This window comes from Lissotriton helveticus, chromosome 3_1 (assembly GCF_964261635.1).
Source record: "Lissotriton helveticus chromosome 3_1, aLisHel1.1, whole genome shotgun sequence".
Lineage (NCBI taxonomy): Eukaryota > Metazoa > Chordata > Amphibia > Caudata > Salamandridae > Lissotriton > Lissotriton helveticus.
Window position 1 is genome coordinate 133,606,764 of NC_136061.1, and position 16,530 is coordinate 133,623,293.

The window sequence follows — 16,530 nt, forward strand, 5'->3', positions numbered from 1 at the left end:
TGAAGAATTTTCTAGTAAAACTCCAAATCCTTGTCTGGTTGAACCATAAACTTCAATAAGGAGGCACGATATGGAGCTTTGGCCAGAACTGGCGACTCTGGACCTGGGGAACCTGTTTCAAGTCTCTGCAACTGCCCAGCATCTTGTGATTCTGGGCAAATCACTTAATCTCTTTGTGCCTACAAAGTTAATCTGACCGTGTGTAATGTAACTGGAGCTTATGTAAAGGGCTCCAATAACTCTGGGTCAAGTTTGGGCTATAAGAAATGCCAGAAATAAAATTAATTAAAATAAACTGTGCTTAATCCTCTTATCTGGAACAAAGCAGTCAGGTTGAACTTGGAGGCAATATGTAAAGTATGTATGCAGTACTCAAACAATAATAAAGTGAAAATAAAGCACAATAAAAATCTCAAACAAATTTAGAAACATAGGGAATACTTTTAAAAATAAAATAACACCAAAAGAACAAAAAAACAATGTAAGTAGAACTAGATACATGATGTTTTAAATTTTGAATTACAAATAGCGCTAACAACAACGGCCAGTCGCAGTTACCTGGTGGTGCTAGACCGTGTCCAAGTCAAATGTTAAGACGACTGTGATGAAGCACAGGTCGGGTACAGGGGCCAAGTTTGTCCTGATGGAAAGTTCGGACTTACAATTTCTTCTGGAGAAAAAGTGATAGTTGGTGCGACGTTGGAAGAACAGACTACAAGCTGGATCCGAAGCACGGCTCAACGATGGCAGATTGCTGTAGTGCGGGGTCTCGATGTGGTCTTCAACTAAGGTGGGAAAGCTCAGAGTGGGCAAAGTCTGTTCCCAGGAAGGCCTTGATTTCCACAGGCTTTTGCTCAGCAACTGTTTCAATGAAGCCGTGTGTTCGGACTCAGAAACCTTTCTGGAATTCATACCTCCTTCAGCAGGGCCAACCAGCAAGTTGAATCCAACCAGCGGTTCAACTGAGGTCCCGGTCACCCACACGAAAAGTTGGCAGAATGTTTCTAAGCCCTATCATTTGCAGTTTTTGTCAGAAGGAGTATACTCTAAACATCAGCCAAGGGTCTAGGAACTGGGAGGCACATTTGAAGCGATTCCCTCCAACAGAGGCCAGCAGCAGCTTCCTGGGCAGGTCCAATTGAAACTGGACTGCTCAAGAGGCGCCTCTGGAAACTTGCTGTGTCCCTTGGAGTCATTTCTAGCTTTCTGGGTTCAAGGCAAATAGGTCCACTCTTCCTTCAGGTTTTTCAGACATCAGAGCAGTCCTTTTTCTGATTATTCAAAGAAGAATTCTTCAGGTGTTCTGGGGAGAGGTCTGTGAGGGTCCTCTTTTATGCCCCTTGCCAGCCTGTGGGTTAGAGAAACTTTTGGCCTCTCCCTAACCAATGGGGTAAATGTAGCCATTTTTGCAGCACATTCTACGTCTTTTAGTGTAAACTACCCCTCAGAGCCCCTGTCTACCTAAATCCATCGTGGTAAGAATCCACCCATGGTCAGAACTCCTTTTGCCCACCCAGAGTTCTGGCTATGGAAATGGGAAAACCCTCCTTTGTGGGCACTTCAAACCAGATGTTGCATCAAGGTGACTAAGAAAACAAATGGAGGCAGGACTAGGAAGCCTTTGAAGCTCAGGAAGGGGCTGGGTACAACCCCAGTGCCATCCTGCTCAAGGAGGAAAAGCACATCTCCACACCCAAGATTTTGTCCACTGTCTAGGAGTAATTTACATCTCCCCAAAGCGGAGCCATTCAACAGTCCGATGACACTGGTCACTGGCAGGGATACCCTTTTGGTTTAGGCAGAGAAATTACAACATAGTAATATAAAATCCAACTTGAGCATTAAGTTGGATTTTGATGTACTATTAAAATGAATCTTTGAATCATATTTCTAGCTGCTACTAAATTCAATTTGTGCATTATAAGTTAAAGAAAATGTAGACGCTCTTACTCAGCTTCCCGTAAAATGGCCTATAAGGAAGCCCTTAAGAACTACCATCATCAATGTAAGATAGCCAGAGCCACTTATGTTGCTAACAGTTACCAACGCCCAAAACTGTCCTCGCACACTCTTTTCCATTGTGAAAAAACTAACAGGAGCGGATTTAACACCGGCTCCCCCCCGCCCTTGATGCGACTCAATGCAACTCTATAGCTGATTTCTTTATATCTAAAATCGAGCGTATCTATGATTCATTAAGTCCCCCCACATCTGATGATACATCGATATCTGAATTAGTACAGACTCCAGAACATCTGCCTTCCACAACGGCCAAACTCACAAATTGGTTACGCTTTGACGATGTTTCTTTTCTCTCCTGCCTGAACAGCGTTAAATCGGGTTCCCCACGGGATCCGGTACCAGCTAAAATTTTAAAACAACTTGATCCTGGCCCACGCCACGTGCTAAAACAACTTTTTAACTCATCACTATCTGAGTCATACATTCCACAGGAATGGAAACATGCTATGATTGTCCCCTTACAGAAAAAGGCTGGAGATGACTCCGCCAACTTATCCAACTTCAGACCAATTTCGCTGCTTCCCATCCTATCAAAAATCCTATAAAAGCATATTAATGCACAACTGACCCATCTCGTCAAAAGCTCGGGATTTCTACATCCATCCCAGTCGGGCTTTAGAGCACATCACTCGACAGAATCCACACTTCTAGGAGTAACCGAGAGTTTGCGACAGTGTCGATCGCGGAGAGACATACGCTCTTATTCTTCTCGACCTGAGCGCGGCGTTGGACACTGTGTCCCATTCCATCCTTCTTACAACTCTTCGGTCCCTGGGTGTGGAGGGCGCCGCCCTTGCCTGGATAGCCTCCTTTCTGAGCGGTCGAACCTTTCAGGTTTTTTCTGCTTCTGCCACCTCAAACATCTGTTCGTCGGCGTATGGTGTCCCCCAAGGATCCATACTTAGCCCTCTACTATTTAATATATATGTAAGACCCTTGGCCACCATTGTGGAAGAAGTCGGATTTACTTTATATTCCTACGCCGACGACACACAAATCATTTTCTCGCTTTCTAACAAAGAGAATAATTATACCTCTATCTTGAAAGAAGGTCTGACCAGAGTCTCTAGGTGGATGAAAAGCAATTTCTTAAAATTAAATGGTGACAAGACAGAGGTTGTAATATTAGGTAAGGACAAAGATCTTTGGGGCCCTCATCATTGGCCAAATGACATGGGACCTACACCTCAGCCCGCTACTGTAGTACACAATTTAGGATTTCTCATAGATGACAAACTTACAATGAGACAGCAGGCTGTGAAGGTAGCCTCCATCTGTTTCGCCACTCTGAGATGGCTCCAAATAATTCTGTGGATGCTGCCCCCCTCCACACAAAGAACTGTAGTCCAGGCGTTGGTTGTTTCCCGCCTGGACTATGGCAATGTCCTATATCTTGGAGCCGATATAACAACCACAAAAAAACTTCAGGTTGTCCAGAATGCGGCCGCTCAGCTACTTCGCAATGTTCCTAGGAGAACAACCGCCTCCTTAGCACTTTGTGATCTCCATTGGCTGAAAATCCCTAACCGTATTAAGTTAAAAGCCCTTTGTCATGTTTTTAAAATTAAACAAGGCTCAGCCCCCAAATATCTTCAGGGCCTCATTCAGGCCTATAAGCCTAGTCGAACTTTGAGATCTTCCGGAAATGGTGATTTTTCGACTCCTAGATTTAGGCTAGCAAAAATGGGAGGTCGATCCTTTGCCTATCTGGGTCCAAAACTGTGGAACACTCTCCCCGTGACCCTGAAAACCGAAATCAACCTCTTCCGTTTCCGCAAAGGACTGAAAACCTGGCTCTTTCAACAGCAAATAGAAGCTCTCCATCAGTAAGATCAGCATGCAAACTCCTTCTTCTTTTCTGTCCCTTAGCGCCGGGAAACCCATTGCGGGTAGCTGCGCGCTTAATAAGTTTAAATAAATAAATAAAGGAACACAGTGTTTTACTATGGAAGAGCCAGCCTTGTTACAGTGACAACATTTCTTTGGGGGGGGTCGCTGCCAGAACATGTAAAACATTAAACGGTGGGATCTGTATATTTAAACAGCATGCACCCTGCCTTTTGGGCATTTACGACCTATCTTGCGTCTGACCTTTAAGTACTAAAAACGAAGGTTTGGGCCTGCAAAATGGCAGTTTAAAACTGCATACTCGGCTTGCTAGGTCAAGGCCTACTACCTGTTTTATAGTGCTACTTTAGTGGGTGGCACAATGGGTTATAGCTCACTAGTCTAATTTATTTAACAGGTCCCGGGTTCATATAGCACCAATACTTTGGACCTATAAATAAATGTCCCATTTAGGAATATGTTCATTTTACTATGTTTAAAGCGTGTGTAGTCTATGGCCATCAAAAACTGGCTCAGTAAAAGAATATGCAAGAGATGGTTGGTTCTAACTTTGACCTCCCTGCAATTGGGAAAAACAGTCCACAAGATAAATGCACAGTCTTTGCAGCAATGGAGACTAGACAAGTAAACTTTTTTCCGAGGCCACCCCGCCCCCGAGAGCAGAAGGAAGAAACTAATTCATCAGGCCCCTTTTTAACCTGAGCCCACACTTTAGGAGGTGATGCTGGCAATACATGATACAAAAACACTTCTAGAACATAACATTGATAAGGTGAACGTAGCAGTAAACCACCTTAAAACCGATTTTAGGAAAGTTAGTGAGAGAGTAGAAAAGAAAGAATTACCTACAGAAACTAAATACGAAATTTATCTCTGTTGGAACTCCACAATCAAGTTTATTGATGTCCTTTCTGTATGATGAAGCAGCAAGAAGGAACAATACTCGAATGATGAAAGTGCTGGAGAGGGCAGGCGCTCAGGTGTTGAGCTTTTCAGAGAAGACTTGATGAGCCAGATAATTGAACCTATGTACTTATGTGTATCTCTTTTTCCTTGGTGGAAAGAGCACAAAGGGCACTGGTTTGCCCGCCACAGCCATTGCTCGCTGACTCAACTATCAGTACCTGGATGCTGCTCTCTATGGAAAGGTTTTGATGCAGTAAAACACACCCTTCAAGACAAAGGATGACAGTATATTGAAGAGGGAAAGTCATGGCAATACACAGTGTCTGAAGATGTATGGGAGTGGTAGATAGTGGGTGTCCTGCACACTGGCAAGGGGACCTCAGACACAGCCTGCCACAATCATGGCTACAAAGACTAAACAAGCATTGTCAAAGCCAGTGACTGAGAACCTTTTTAGGTCTAGCTTTGGAAACCTATTGTATATACTTCAGTATATACTTATATGTGTATGTACTATGTGGGCTCTGGAGATCAGCCCTAGGACTTGTCTGCTTCCGCTTAGGGACTTTTTTTCTGTTCAACTGCCTCTATTTAACTGTCATGATAGGAAACGACCAGCAGAGGTCCGTAAAATACCAGAATTGCTTTCTGCTGAGAGACTTTCTTTTAAAAAAAAATTCAGGCAACCCCCTCTATTGAACTTCCTTGATAGAAAACGACCAGCAGACATCAGTAACATACCAGAATCACTTTGGAATTCTCTAAATTCCAGTCCATAGAAAATGTCTTCCACGAGCACCTGTAGACAATATTTTTTTTCAAATCTTGTATTTTCAGTGATAGGACCACCGAAGGCCCTTATTTTATATTAAAAACAGAGCTTTGGACTATTCCATTTTCTGCTGAATGGCAATATTTCTCTCCATGTGTTCCTTTACCTGGCGTGTCACGCAGTTTGGTGCTTACTTTCTCTCCATGTTAAAGAACAGTACACGTTTCAGCTCCCAGGCTAATGTGCTGCATAGCTAAATACATATAAGGTCCCAAAGGCAAGACCGATTGCATCGCAAATGCTTGTTGGTTTGTAAATGCTTATTTTGTATTCGGTTTTGTAAAACATTTTCATTGGGTAGGCCCTCACGAATAAATAAAACTTTGGCTAAAAGTAGAACAGTTTTTTGTTCTCAAAAACACAACCATTGCCATGGAAGTCGCTCATACTGTAACGAACTGCGTTGCGATGATGTATGCTATAGTGAGCAGAAGAAAATATGAATGACAGATATGTCTAAAGGCCCCTTTTAATACATGTGGATATGATTTAGCGAAATCAAAAGGTCTCAGCTAGCGTCAGACCTCATCAGCCATATTATTGATACAAAACACAATGCTTCAAGTGACCAGAGGTGGCTTTGTCTGCATGACTCGAATGTAGAATTGTCTCTGCAAGCTAAGAAGGACAATTTGCCGGTGGTTTTGTTGCAGAATGACATAAGAGACCTAATTGATGAGGGACCTTCACAGGTTGCTGAACAAAGAGGCACGAAGCATGCTGGTTGAGGAAGTACCGAGAACCAATAACTAGATTGTGCCTGCCACATGTAGGCATTGAGGAGACTGCTCCCAGCAAAGTGCCAATAAATAGTTATGCAGATTGTATTTTATTCGCATGCACATGACACTCTTGACTCTATGCTGTTGATGGCTGTAGGAAATATTCCGAACAAGCGTCCGTGACAAGAAGGGATGTCTCAAAAGAAGACCATGTAGAGCCAAGTTTCTTCTATCTCCCTTATCCCCTATTCAGTGCCTAATTTGAGCCGGTGGTTTCCAGTGCTCACCACCGGAACATTATTGTCCGCACCGGCACTTATAGCAAGCTGCAACATGGTGGTGCTCTTTGCCCAATTTAGAGATGAGCACATCAACATTAGTTTATTAGTTCATTATACATTAGAAATAACTGATACTGAACTGTCACACTTGTTGTAATGTGATAGTTATCAATTTTGTTATTACTGTCATTCGCAGCACCGACAGGTGTAGGCTGCAGTGACCTGCTGATGAGGGCACTGGCACTTGATATTTTACAAATGAAGTACTGCTCCTATTTATGTCTCACTAATTGTGTGATTAATGAGCTAGTTTAATTTCTTAATGTTTGAGCAGCAGGTACAATAAGCATTGACATACAGTTGGGATGGTAATGTTTTTCCCACTTACCTGGAGCCACAATATTGCATCGTCTGAGATCCATGATGGCTGTGTTTACGTCCTGAAATAGAAAAAAATCATCTTGTACTTGTGTGTCCAAAACCTAGGCTTGTATGATATGTAATTTAAACTGCTTAAGGGCAGTCCAACATATACTGACCGACCTGAGAAGGACCCTGTATAGCTTTACTCCCAACAATTCATATAATTTGCAGTAATTCCCAATTTATTGGCTGAGGGGAAATTTAGATATATTTGCTATTCTGGTAGTATTCCATTGGCATGTCATCTCAGCTAATTAGAATAAAGATCGCATCAATAACAGAGATTTATCTATATTATTATATTATTCTTCCAGTTATTCTGGAACTCGGTGATGTCAATTATTTTGTCATCAGGTTTTTAGGTGATGTCCCTTCACTTCCTGGGAAGATTCATGGCCAAAGATTGTGATGTCACTTTCTTGTGTTGTCATTGCGGTCAAATGGTGTATGATGTCACTTTGCTATACCGGATGTTTTGGTGTATCGACGACCATGGTGATATGCTCTGGATTTTGGACAAAATCCTTATTGTTCCCATTGCACACTCAACCTACCACAGACTACAGTTACTGCTCAGAAGTGAACACCCACAAATATTTGGGAATATAGATATCAAAGGACCGATCACAACATTCTGTACAGATAATTAGATCCTTCTAATGCATATGTTTGGTTTAGAGGTTTCATACTGGAAGACTCCCCCCTGCTCCAGTTTGCATGCATACTGCAAAGAACACCATCTGGTATATCACAAATCTTGAGGAGCTGAAACAATTGCTCCAGTTGAGAGAAGGCTCTCCCATAATAGCATTAGCATCATTACTCGCATACATTTTTGAGTGTGGGATACCATTGGACAGCATTATGAAGCTGCCCAGTTAATGACATGAAATGAGTATGCTTTCGACCTCAGGGTGAGCTGGCTTTGATAACACAGACGTGTGTTGGGCAGACACTGCCATTCTCAGTAGGGTCCAGATTTCCAAGGTTTAATGACTTGGCGAGATTTAATGGAAGAATTACGTGTGTGTTTCTATGCTGAGTGATTATTGTAATGTTTGTGACGTGTTGGGTATTATTTCCTTTGACGATTTATGGAGTAAAAAAGATGGTGTCTTAGTAATATAACACTTCTCAAAAAGCAAACCTATTGGGAAATGCTAACATGAAGCTGGAAAAAAGATGTAGGCACCCTGTGGGAAAGGATGGTGGTAGGAGGCTCTGATGCACGCCCGGGATGTCGTGATCTGGTCTTCACTTGGGTCAATTAATGATCCTACACACGGTTTGTTTTGCAACAATCCAGCTCCATACATTTGGAAGAATGTAAAAATGTTTGTTTAATGTGCTGGGAAGAGATAGGTTTTTTCTTAGACTATGGAATTGCCAGTCATTGAAAGTTACTGGACATTATTCGAGCTTAATTGTAGTGTAGAGAGATTTTGCGCCACATAGCAGAGCCTGGTGCGTATAGGGTTTGGACTCCCCCTTTAATTTATACAACATTTTGGTTGCCTGGATAGAGCATTATGGAGTAGTAGAAGACTTGCAGACAGGTTGAGGGTTGCCACTGGAAATATTCTGTGGATGAAGTCAAGACAAATGACAGAAGCAGAAGGATGTCTCAAACATTTTTGTTTCATCTTTAAGCTTAGTCTTGCATGGGCATACCCAAAGTGAACGGTCAGATTACATACATCTCATTGAACTTAGTCCTTCTTGACGGCAGTGAATAGATGGTGTAATTGCTTCAAGGTTTTGTTAATGCTTTAATTGTATACGTTAATCGATATTGTGAAAAACAAAATAACTCCAACAAATAAGTTTGTTCATGCTGCCTTGCTATCATTTTGGCCTCCTTGTACAGGAGACACCCAATCCACAATTTGTTGACCAGAACTCATGTTTGCCATGTTCCCACTGATACTGGCCAGAACTTGTGTATTTTGAGGGACGCTCTGAGCAAAGTGTTGTGCTCTATCAGCCCGATAGGGCACACCACATTATTTTCAGAGCAACCCTCACAATACCAGCTGGTGACCAAATTCTGTGATTTCCAGCATTTGAAAGGGTCCTAACTTAAAGACTTACCTACACCTACTCTGATTTCTTTGTTGGGGTTAGAAAACCATGGAACTCATCACACAGCGTATCCCTATTGGAAAACTAGTTTTGTTCCATGCAGCTAGGGGTATTGATCATAACCATGATGCATGAGACGACTCCTTGTGGGCTGCCTTGCAAACCATTTCTTTACACCTGGAGCACACACCTGTTTCTTTACCACATCGCCCTACTTTTCTCATTTAGCCAGTTTTTCCTTTTGTACTTTCTTTGAAGTTTTGCTTTCTTCTCTCTGAATTAAAACTCTTACAACAGAAAGTTAGCAGAATTCTACCTCGGATTTCTTTATGGTCTCAAAAACCTTCTACACTGTATCCTTAATGGAAGCTCCCATTTATTAGCTTATAAACCTCCTCCGATCTCACTTAAAAACCCCTATGGCTGTTGGGAAATGTCAGGATTGACCAACCACAGTGATCCTATTTAGAAACCGGAAATAGCCTTTTTCTTGTAACTGCAGAAAACCCCCTCAACACATTTCTAAATTTCATTATTTATCTAAGCTGAGCCTAGTCGTATAACTGCTATTTTCAAAATGATGCTCAACCGGTCCATTGTCTGTATTCCAACTACAAAAATGTATCCTAAGCAGCACAACCTTACACACTGTCCAAGTATGATATGGCTTGCAACCCCTGTACTTAGTACCAATCTGGATGAGAGGTGACGCGTAGCTGTTACTTCGTGTACCTGCTCACAGCGGATTCTAGAACCGTGCATGAGCAACACGACACTGTAGTTTCAGACAAGCTGCTGCCTGCAAGCCTGAGCTGACTGAGACGGTAGCATCACCAACAGTCCATGCTTTAGTCCATGACAGTTTTTTTAAATACATCCCAAAAAATACATCTGGAATAAGTCACCTCATTTGAAACCTCCCTTGATAATACTCTGCTAATGTTTATTCGCTAAAAATGTTCCCTCTTCCCCACACCTCGTATTCGTCTTCATTGCATCTGCTCCCTAACATTTACACCGTGTAATGAAAATCAAGTAACAGATCGGATATTTAGCTCCCTGAGGAGCAGCATCGAAAAAGTACAATGGTGGAGTTATCAGGGTGTCTGTGCGTCTCACTGGCATGTCAGGGTTTGTTTCTGTTCTCTGTTGTAATTGAAATAGTAATTGCAGTTGGATGGACTTTAAGTAGTTTAATGTATGATGCCAGTCTCTAGTCTTGACATTAAATCGTCCATCTCCATAAGAAATATCAATTGTACATCCTAGTTCACAAACATGAATTGAGACTGCAACCTGAGGCATTCCAATTTTTGTCACTATTTTATTTGTTATTGTAGAATAGTGCTGTTGATTTTTTTTTATTTTCCCTTTTGAGGGATTCTTTTTGAATGAGATTAATTCACTCTAGATAAATGTTTTGAAAGGCTACAGTGGGATGATTACGTGCAGAAACTTACCAAAAGTGTGAACCCCTTTTTTCTGCATTACTGTAGATGCCTTGAACCAGTAACGCAGCTGTACGTCAGCGTGGACGCCAGCACCAAAGACAGCCTGAAGAAAATTGACCGCCCTCTGTTCAAGGATTTCTGGCAACGCTTTCTGGACAGCTTGAAGGCCTTGGCAGACAAGGTACGGCAGCTTTTGTATTGTTCTAACAGCCATTTATAATTTCACTGGCACTTCATCATCATTGATTTTTACAAACACTCGTGTCCACTTGAAGCTTATACATTTATTGTTGATTAATTCAAATCTGTTATAAAAGCATAAATTATGTAAATTAATTTACTGTTCAACTTATCATGAGTTACGTAAACTTCAGAATCGGAGTCACAACAAATAATATTACTCGTACCATGAAGCTTCTCAAGATGTGGATCCCACAGGATTTTGACTCAAACTTGTGTCCACTAGAGTTAATACAGGGTCTCTCGTCCAACACAGCCTTAGAATTTTGGTCGCTGGAGCTAAGAATTTTTTTTTTTTTTTTTTAAGTGAGTGAGTAAATACATTGTTGTGAGAAAGGGTGAACATGCATGTGTGAAACCGTGGATGGTAGGGTGACAGAGTTTCCATGAATGTCACCCGTCATATGCCACTATGTGCCTCCCATAGCATGCTCTGCTCTTTTAGGCACTCAAATGAGAGTAAATTGTATATGCAACATCATCTCCATCTATCAATAAGGGATAAAGGATATCGTATATGAGAGGTTTCTCAGGGTAGCCTATTAGGAAAGGTGTGTGGGATAGATGGCAACATGTTTCATCTTGAGGCTGAAAGTCTTCTTAGCTAGTCTTCATAGTGGGAAATGTTCCATTTGGGCTTTTCATGGGCTTGTAATTAAGGAGGTGATCTGATTTGTGTTCGAAGAACACTGAGAGATGATTTCTGCTGGTGTCTATAGCTAGCTCATTCAGCTTGGTGACTGCTGGGGAGTCAGACTGTTCATTATTCCAAGGTCCATTAATTAACAGACTAAAGCCGTAGCACATCAGAATACATGAGCTACATGGTAAACAACTGAATACATTTCTTTCTTGAAATAAAAGGCAGTCAGAAATCTTCCCCCCCGCCCCCAATTTTTTTTTATAAACCTACATTGCCCTTGGCTGATATGTCAAGCAGGCTGCAGAGGGATGCTTTTGTGTTTGTGTTCCAGCAGCATAGAAAGGGAGGAGCACCACAGGGACAGACAGGCACGGTGCACTAAAGTCTGTAGGAGCTTGGCTGCTGTCCCGGGCAGTGTGACCATTTAACTGGCTGTTCCTGTTGGAACAGTAGAGCCCAGAGCCACTTGGGCGTTAGCTAAAGTCCGTTGACTAAGCAGGTTTGGCATAAAATTCTTCATGTACAATGAGGAGAGATAACCTTCCTATGACTCGGCTGCTGGCGCTCTGCTCCGGTGAGCCCCATGATTGGCCCGTGCGGTACAGAACTGGCGAAACTGTCGGTACAGCGCGTGCTTTTACAACGCGTACGGTTACCACGCAGGTTTTACAACGCAAGTCGTTACAACGACTTGCCTTGGAGGACGCTGGGTAGCGCATAGTTTAACTATTCCAACTCCAGTCCCCGTGGATAGTAGGGAAGGAGTTGGATAGTAAATTAAACTATTCCCTATCCTACAGCGCCCTCCAGCACAAGTCGTTGTAACGTCTTGCATTGTAAAACCTGCGTGGTAATGGTACTGCGTTGTAAAACTTTCGTGGTAAAGGATGTTTCCCTTCTAGCAGTGTAGATGAGACCTCCACATGTCCTATAATTATCATTATAATCGACCTGTGACTGATGAATGTTTGCTTCTCTTCCCAGTCATTGTTTTTAGGTGGGTGTTTTTAGCTCAATCAATTGCAACCAATAATGAGGCATCCATAATGCATTGATTTGTTAAATAAAAGCCCAATACAGGAAAAGTGATGTCTTTGTGACCACCTAGATGAGACTTTTTGGGTCTTTGTGTCCCCACCACTAAAACCTTCCCTCCTCTATGGAATATCCGAAAACGTAATTGGTGTGTACCTCAGTAGAGTGGTGGATAGCCTGTTGATGATCTGCATCCATTTACATCTTTATACAGGCAACGTCATTAGACTTGTGAAACCATTCAAGTGATGAGATATTAATTATCCAAAATTGCGTACAATTTTTTTTGGGAGGGGCGTACGTGTGCCTGCCTAATAACCATGATCTGGTTAAATTACAACAAAGCTTTAAGAGAATCTCTGCTCCTCCCCTGGTAGCGATGGCAGAAGAAACAGGCCGCTTGATCAGAGAGATGGGTGTTAAGTTCAAGGAGTACTAATCCATATTAAAGTCAAGAACACGTCACACAATAACATTTCCAGTGCCAGTTAAGAAAATGTTAATGCCAAAAATACCAAAATGATTAATTGCAGATTAGGGTAACGAGGAAGATAAATATGTAAAATTCTAAGTGACAATGCAAAGTCAGAGTTCGTGGTTGACTGGGACACCTAGGTCTAATTTAAGACAACTACAATGAACTAGATGTTGGTCGTGGATATCTGCGATCTTGCGGTGGAAGAAGGTGGCCAGCGAGTCGCATAGATCTTGCGAGGGCGGGATGTTGTTGGTGTTAGAGCTGGGGTTGGAGAGTTCCTTCACGATGTTGAAGAGCTCTTTGCTGTTGTGTGTGTTGTTATTTATGCGGTCTTTGAATGAGCCCTCTTGGCGGCTCTGATGAGTTGATGGTGTCTGTGGGCTGCGTAGCTGTCCGGTGTTCGTTCGCGGATCCAGTTTTTCTCCATTTTTCGGCATGTTCGTTTGGAGGACTGGAGATCTTCGGTGAACCAGGTGGTGTGGCTGTTGGAGGGTGTCTTGAGTGGGGCGAGGGTGTTGGCGCAGTTGTCGATCCATTGTCTGAGGTTGCGGGCGACGGGGTCGGTGGAGTCGGCGGGTGGGCTATGGGCGAGGGTGGTGGTTAGCTGGTCTTCAGTGACTTTGCTCCAGCAGCGTCCAGGCATTTTCTGGGTGCGGTGGTGCGTGGTGGGCTTCCTGAAGGTGAAGTGGATGCAGTGGTGGTCGGTCCAGTGGGGTTCAGTGGTTTGGGTGAAGGAGAAGTGGGGGCTTGCGGTGAAGATTGGGTCGAGCGTGTGGCCAGCAGTGTGGGTGGGTTTTGTCACGAGCTGTCTGAGTCCGAGGTTGGCGATCAGGGTGGTGGAGTTGGTGTCGTAGTTGTTCTCGAGGTGGAATTTCAGGTCCCCGAGGAGAATGTAGTCCGTGGAGGCGACGGCGTGTGTGCTGATGAAGCCGGCGATGGAGTCGTTGAACTGTGGTAGTGGTCCGTGGGGTCTGTAGTCGGCGGTGCTGAGGGTGTTGTTGGTGTTGGTCGAGACTCTGAGGATGTTCCTGTGGACGATGGCGATACCTCCTCCTATGCTGTTGGTACAGTCCCTGCGGGTGATCTTGTAGCCTTCCGGGATGGCTATGGCGATGTCGGGAGCTGAGGTGGGGTCAGCCAGGTCTCCGTCAGGAAGGCGACATCTGGGGAGGTAGAGTAGCGAAGGTCCCAGAGTTTAATGGCGTGTTTGCGGGCGGAGCGTGTGTTGAAGAGGATGCTTCCGAGGTAGTTGGATTCTTTGGTTGGCGGTTTGGCGGGCCGGGTGCTGGTGAAGCTGCAGTTCCGGCAGGTGAAGGGGGCTTGGGTGCACTTCGGGGTGGCCCGGTAGCATGTGTGTTCTCGTCCGGGGTTGAGTGCGTGGAGGGTGCTGGCATCGTAGCGGAGTCTGGTGTTGTGGTGTTCGCGGGGACCATCCACCCAAGGTGTATTACCAATCAGCCAGACTTGTTCTCTGTGCAGCAAATTCAGTTTAGCGGGACCTCTCAGCGGTTATCTGACCCATGTTCATTTTATTTATCGAAAATGTTCTCTATTTTTCTAATTTAGTTTGGGATTTTTCTTGTGCTGTGTTTTCACTTTATTACTGTTTGTCTGCGGCAAAAATAATTTACACGTTGCCTCAAAGTTAAACTTAACTGCTTTGTGCCAAGCTGCTAGAGGGTTAAGCACAGGTTAATTTTGTGTCTTTTATGGTTTACTCTGACAAGTATTGTTGTTATTGCCTGTGTGGGTGTTACCACATCCCTCAACCGATAACCCAATTTCTTACATTTTTGTCACTTCCCTGAGGCCATACTTTCCTTAGAACCTAGAATGCCCAACTTTTATATTGTAAGCACCTAGCCCTCTGATCTTACAAAACTCGCTTTAGGGGTGATTTTATGCATAAAAACCTAAATTTTATATTAGCTTAGGCCTTTCCCTGCTATGTGATGCTGTAGTGCAGCCCAGTAAGACCACTATGCTTCCGGACGCCATATTTGTTTTGTTTTGGCTTGTATATATGTATAGCCCCAGCTGACTTGTAACATTTAATTGCCATGGCACTGAATCATTTTTTTTCTCATTCTACTCTGTCCTTAATGGAAAGTTAAATAAGCCTGTATAGTGAAACCTGAAAAAAGTACGTGTGGTGTTTTGGTGGAAAAGTACACACACTGTGTAGTCATAAAACTAGAAAGAACAACATAGAAGGTAGAGGCACTACAAAAAATAATATTAAATGCATTTTCACCTATGTTTGCTGCGCTGTGAACATAGGGAAAATACCTGTGTAATAAAATGAAAAAAGAATTATGCACTACTTGTTGTGAAGGCCATGGTAGGTATCTCCGAGAGGTACTGTGTTACTGCTGACTGTAATGTTCTGCATTCAAGATGGAGGAACGAAAGGTGAAAGTGTGTGCGCCCACAGTATCGGACATTGTTAGTGAGACTGGAAAAAATTTGATTAAAAAAATCTTGTACGTGAGACTAGAATTTCCTGCTGGCTCAGTTCTCTCTCAATTTAAAGGACATCACTTGGTTTGCCTGTCCTTGGAGTTCACAAAGACATCCGTGCCATCATTTTCCCAAAATTGCCCCGCTTTGCAATATGTGGAAGACACAAATGCTATCCTCAGCCTACTTTTAACTTCAGAGATGTCCTCTATCTCTGCACATAAGAAAACACTGTATTGTGAAAGCTACAAAAATGTGACACACCCAACCTATTTATTCTCTCCTTCCAATTAAGGCATGAGTTCTTCAACTAGTAGGGTATGCAGTGATGGTTTTGTACTCATAAACAGTACGACTCAGGAGCACAATGCAGCCTATTGCGAAACGAAAGTGCGCTACTCGCCGTGTGGGATGCTGCGTTATTTAACACTTCCCAACTGCATATACATGCACAGCTGACCTATGTTGGGAAAGCTTTTGGGTTTAAAACAAATTAAAATATGCAAAGTTCCCTTTGGTGCAGTAGCAATGGGAAGGAAACTAGGAGTTGCTGACTATATGAAAAGAGAATGCATTTGTGTGGTAACTACTCGCACCCAGCTCCATAAAGGCAGAGGTTTTTCCTTCACATATTAAAATGCTTTCAGTCTTCAACTATTGTGATGTTGATCCCTGCTAGAGAACCAAAAGCTGACGTCGCAGCCTTAAGGTATAGTTCACCAAGCGCTATGTATAGCAGAAAGGGATGTTTAACATTATGTCTTTATGCAACATGGCAGGCATTCTGAACGTCATGGAAGGTGTCTGTAGCACTGTGTATTTTCATAATAGGACGTACATTTTGCTAAGACCCTGTTAAAAAGGTCACGGACAACTGATGAACAAAGATCCTTAAGTATTGCCCGGCGGTGTCGCCACTTGAACCCACAGAATATTAACCAATGAAGAGGCAGGCGCTGGAGACGGGAAGGCAGGAAACAAGGTTTATTCTCTCCGGAGGAGAACACATCAGTTCAGACAGCAGGTATCGTCACGAGGTGCTCTAACCGCATCTCTGAGGCCTGGCCTTTTATACACATTTTCATCATCTTTATTGCAGGTAACACA

The 16,530-nt window shown here is 43.1% G+C and overlaps 1 protein-coding gene across 2 annotated transcripts in view; it reads left to right on the top strand.

Moving 5' to 3' along the window:
- Positions 1-16,530, top strand: part of LOC144822193 (S-adenosyl-L-methionine-dependent tRNA 4-demethylwyosine synthase TYW1-like) — a 552,654-nt gene that overhangs the window by 436,218 nt on the left and 99,906 nt on the right. For both annotated transcript variants that reach the window (XM_078679401.1, XM_078679402.1), the window contains exon 13: positions 10,613-10,748. In XM_078679401.1, coding sequence (XP_078535527.1) covers positions 10,613-10,748 — 136 coding nt within the window. The remainder of the gene's footprint in view (positions 1-10,612; positions 10,749-16,530) is intronic.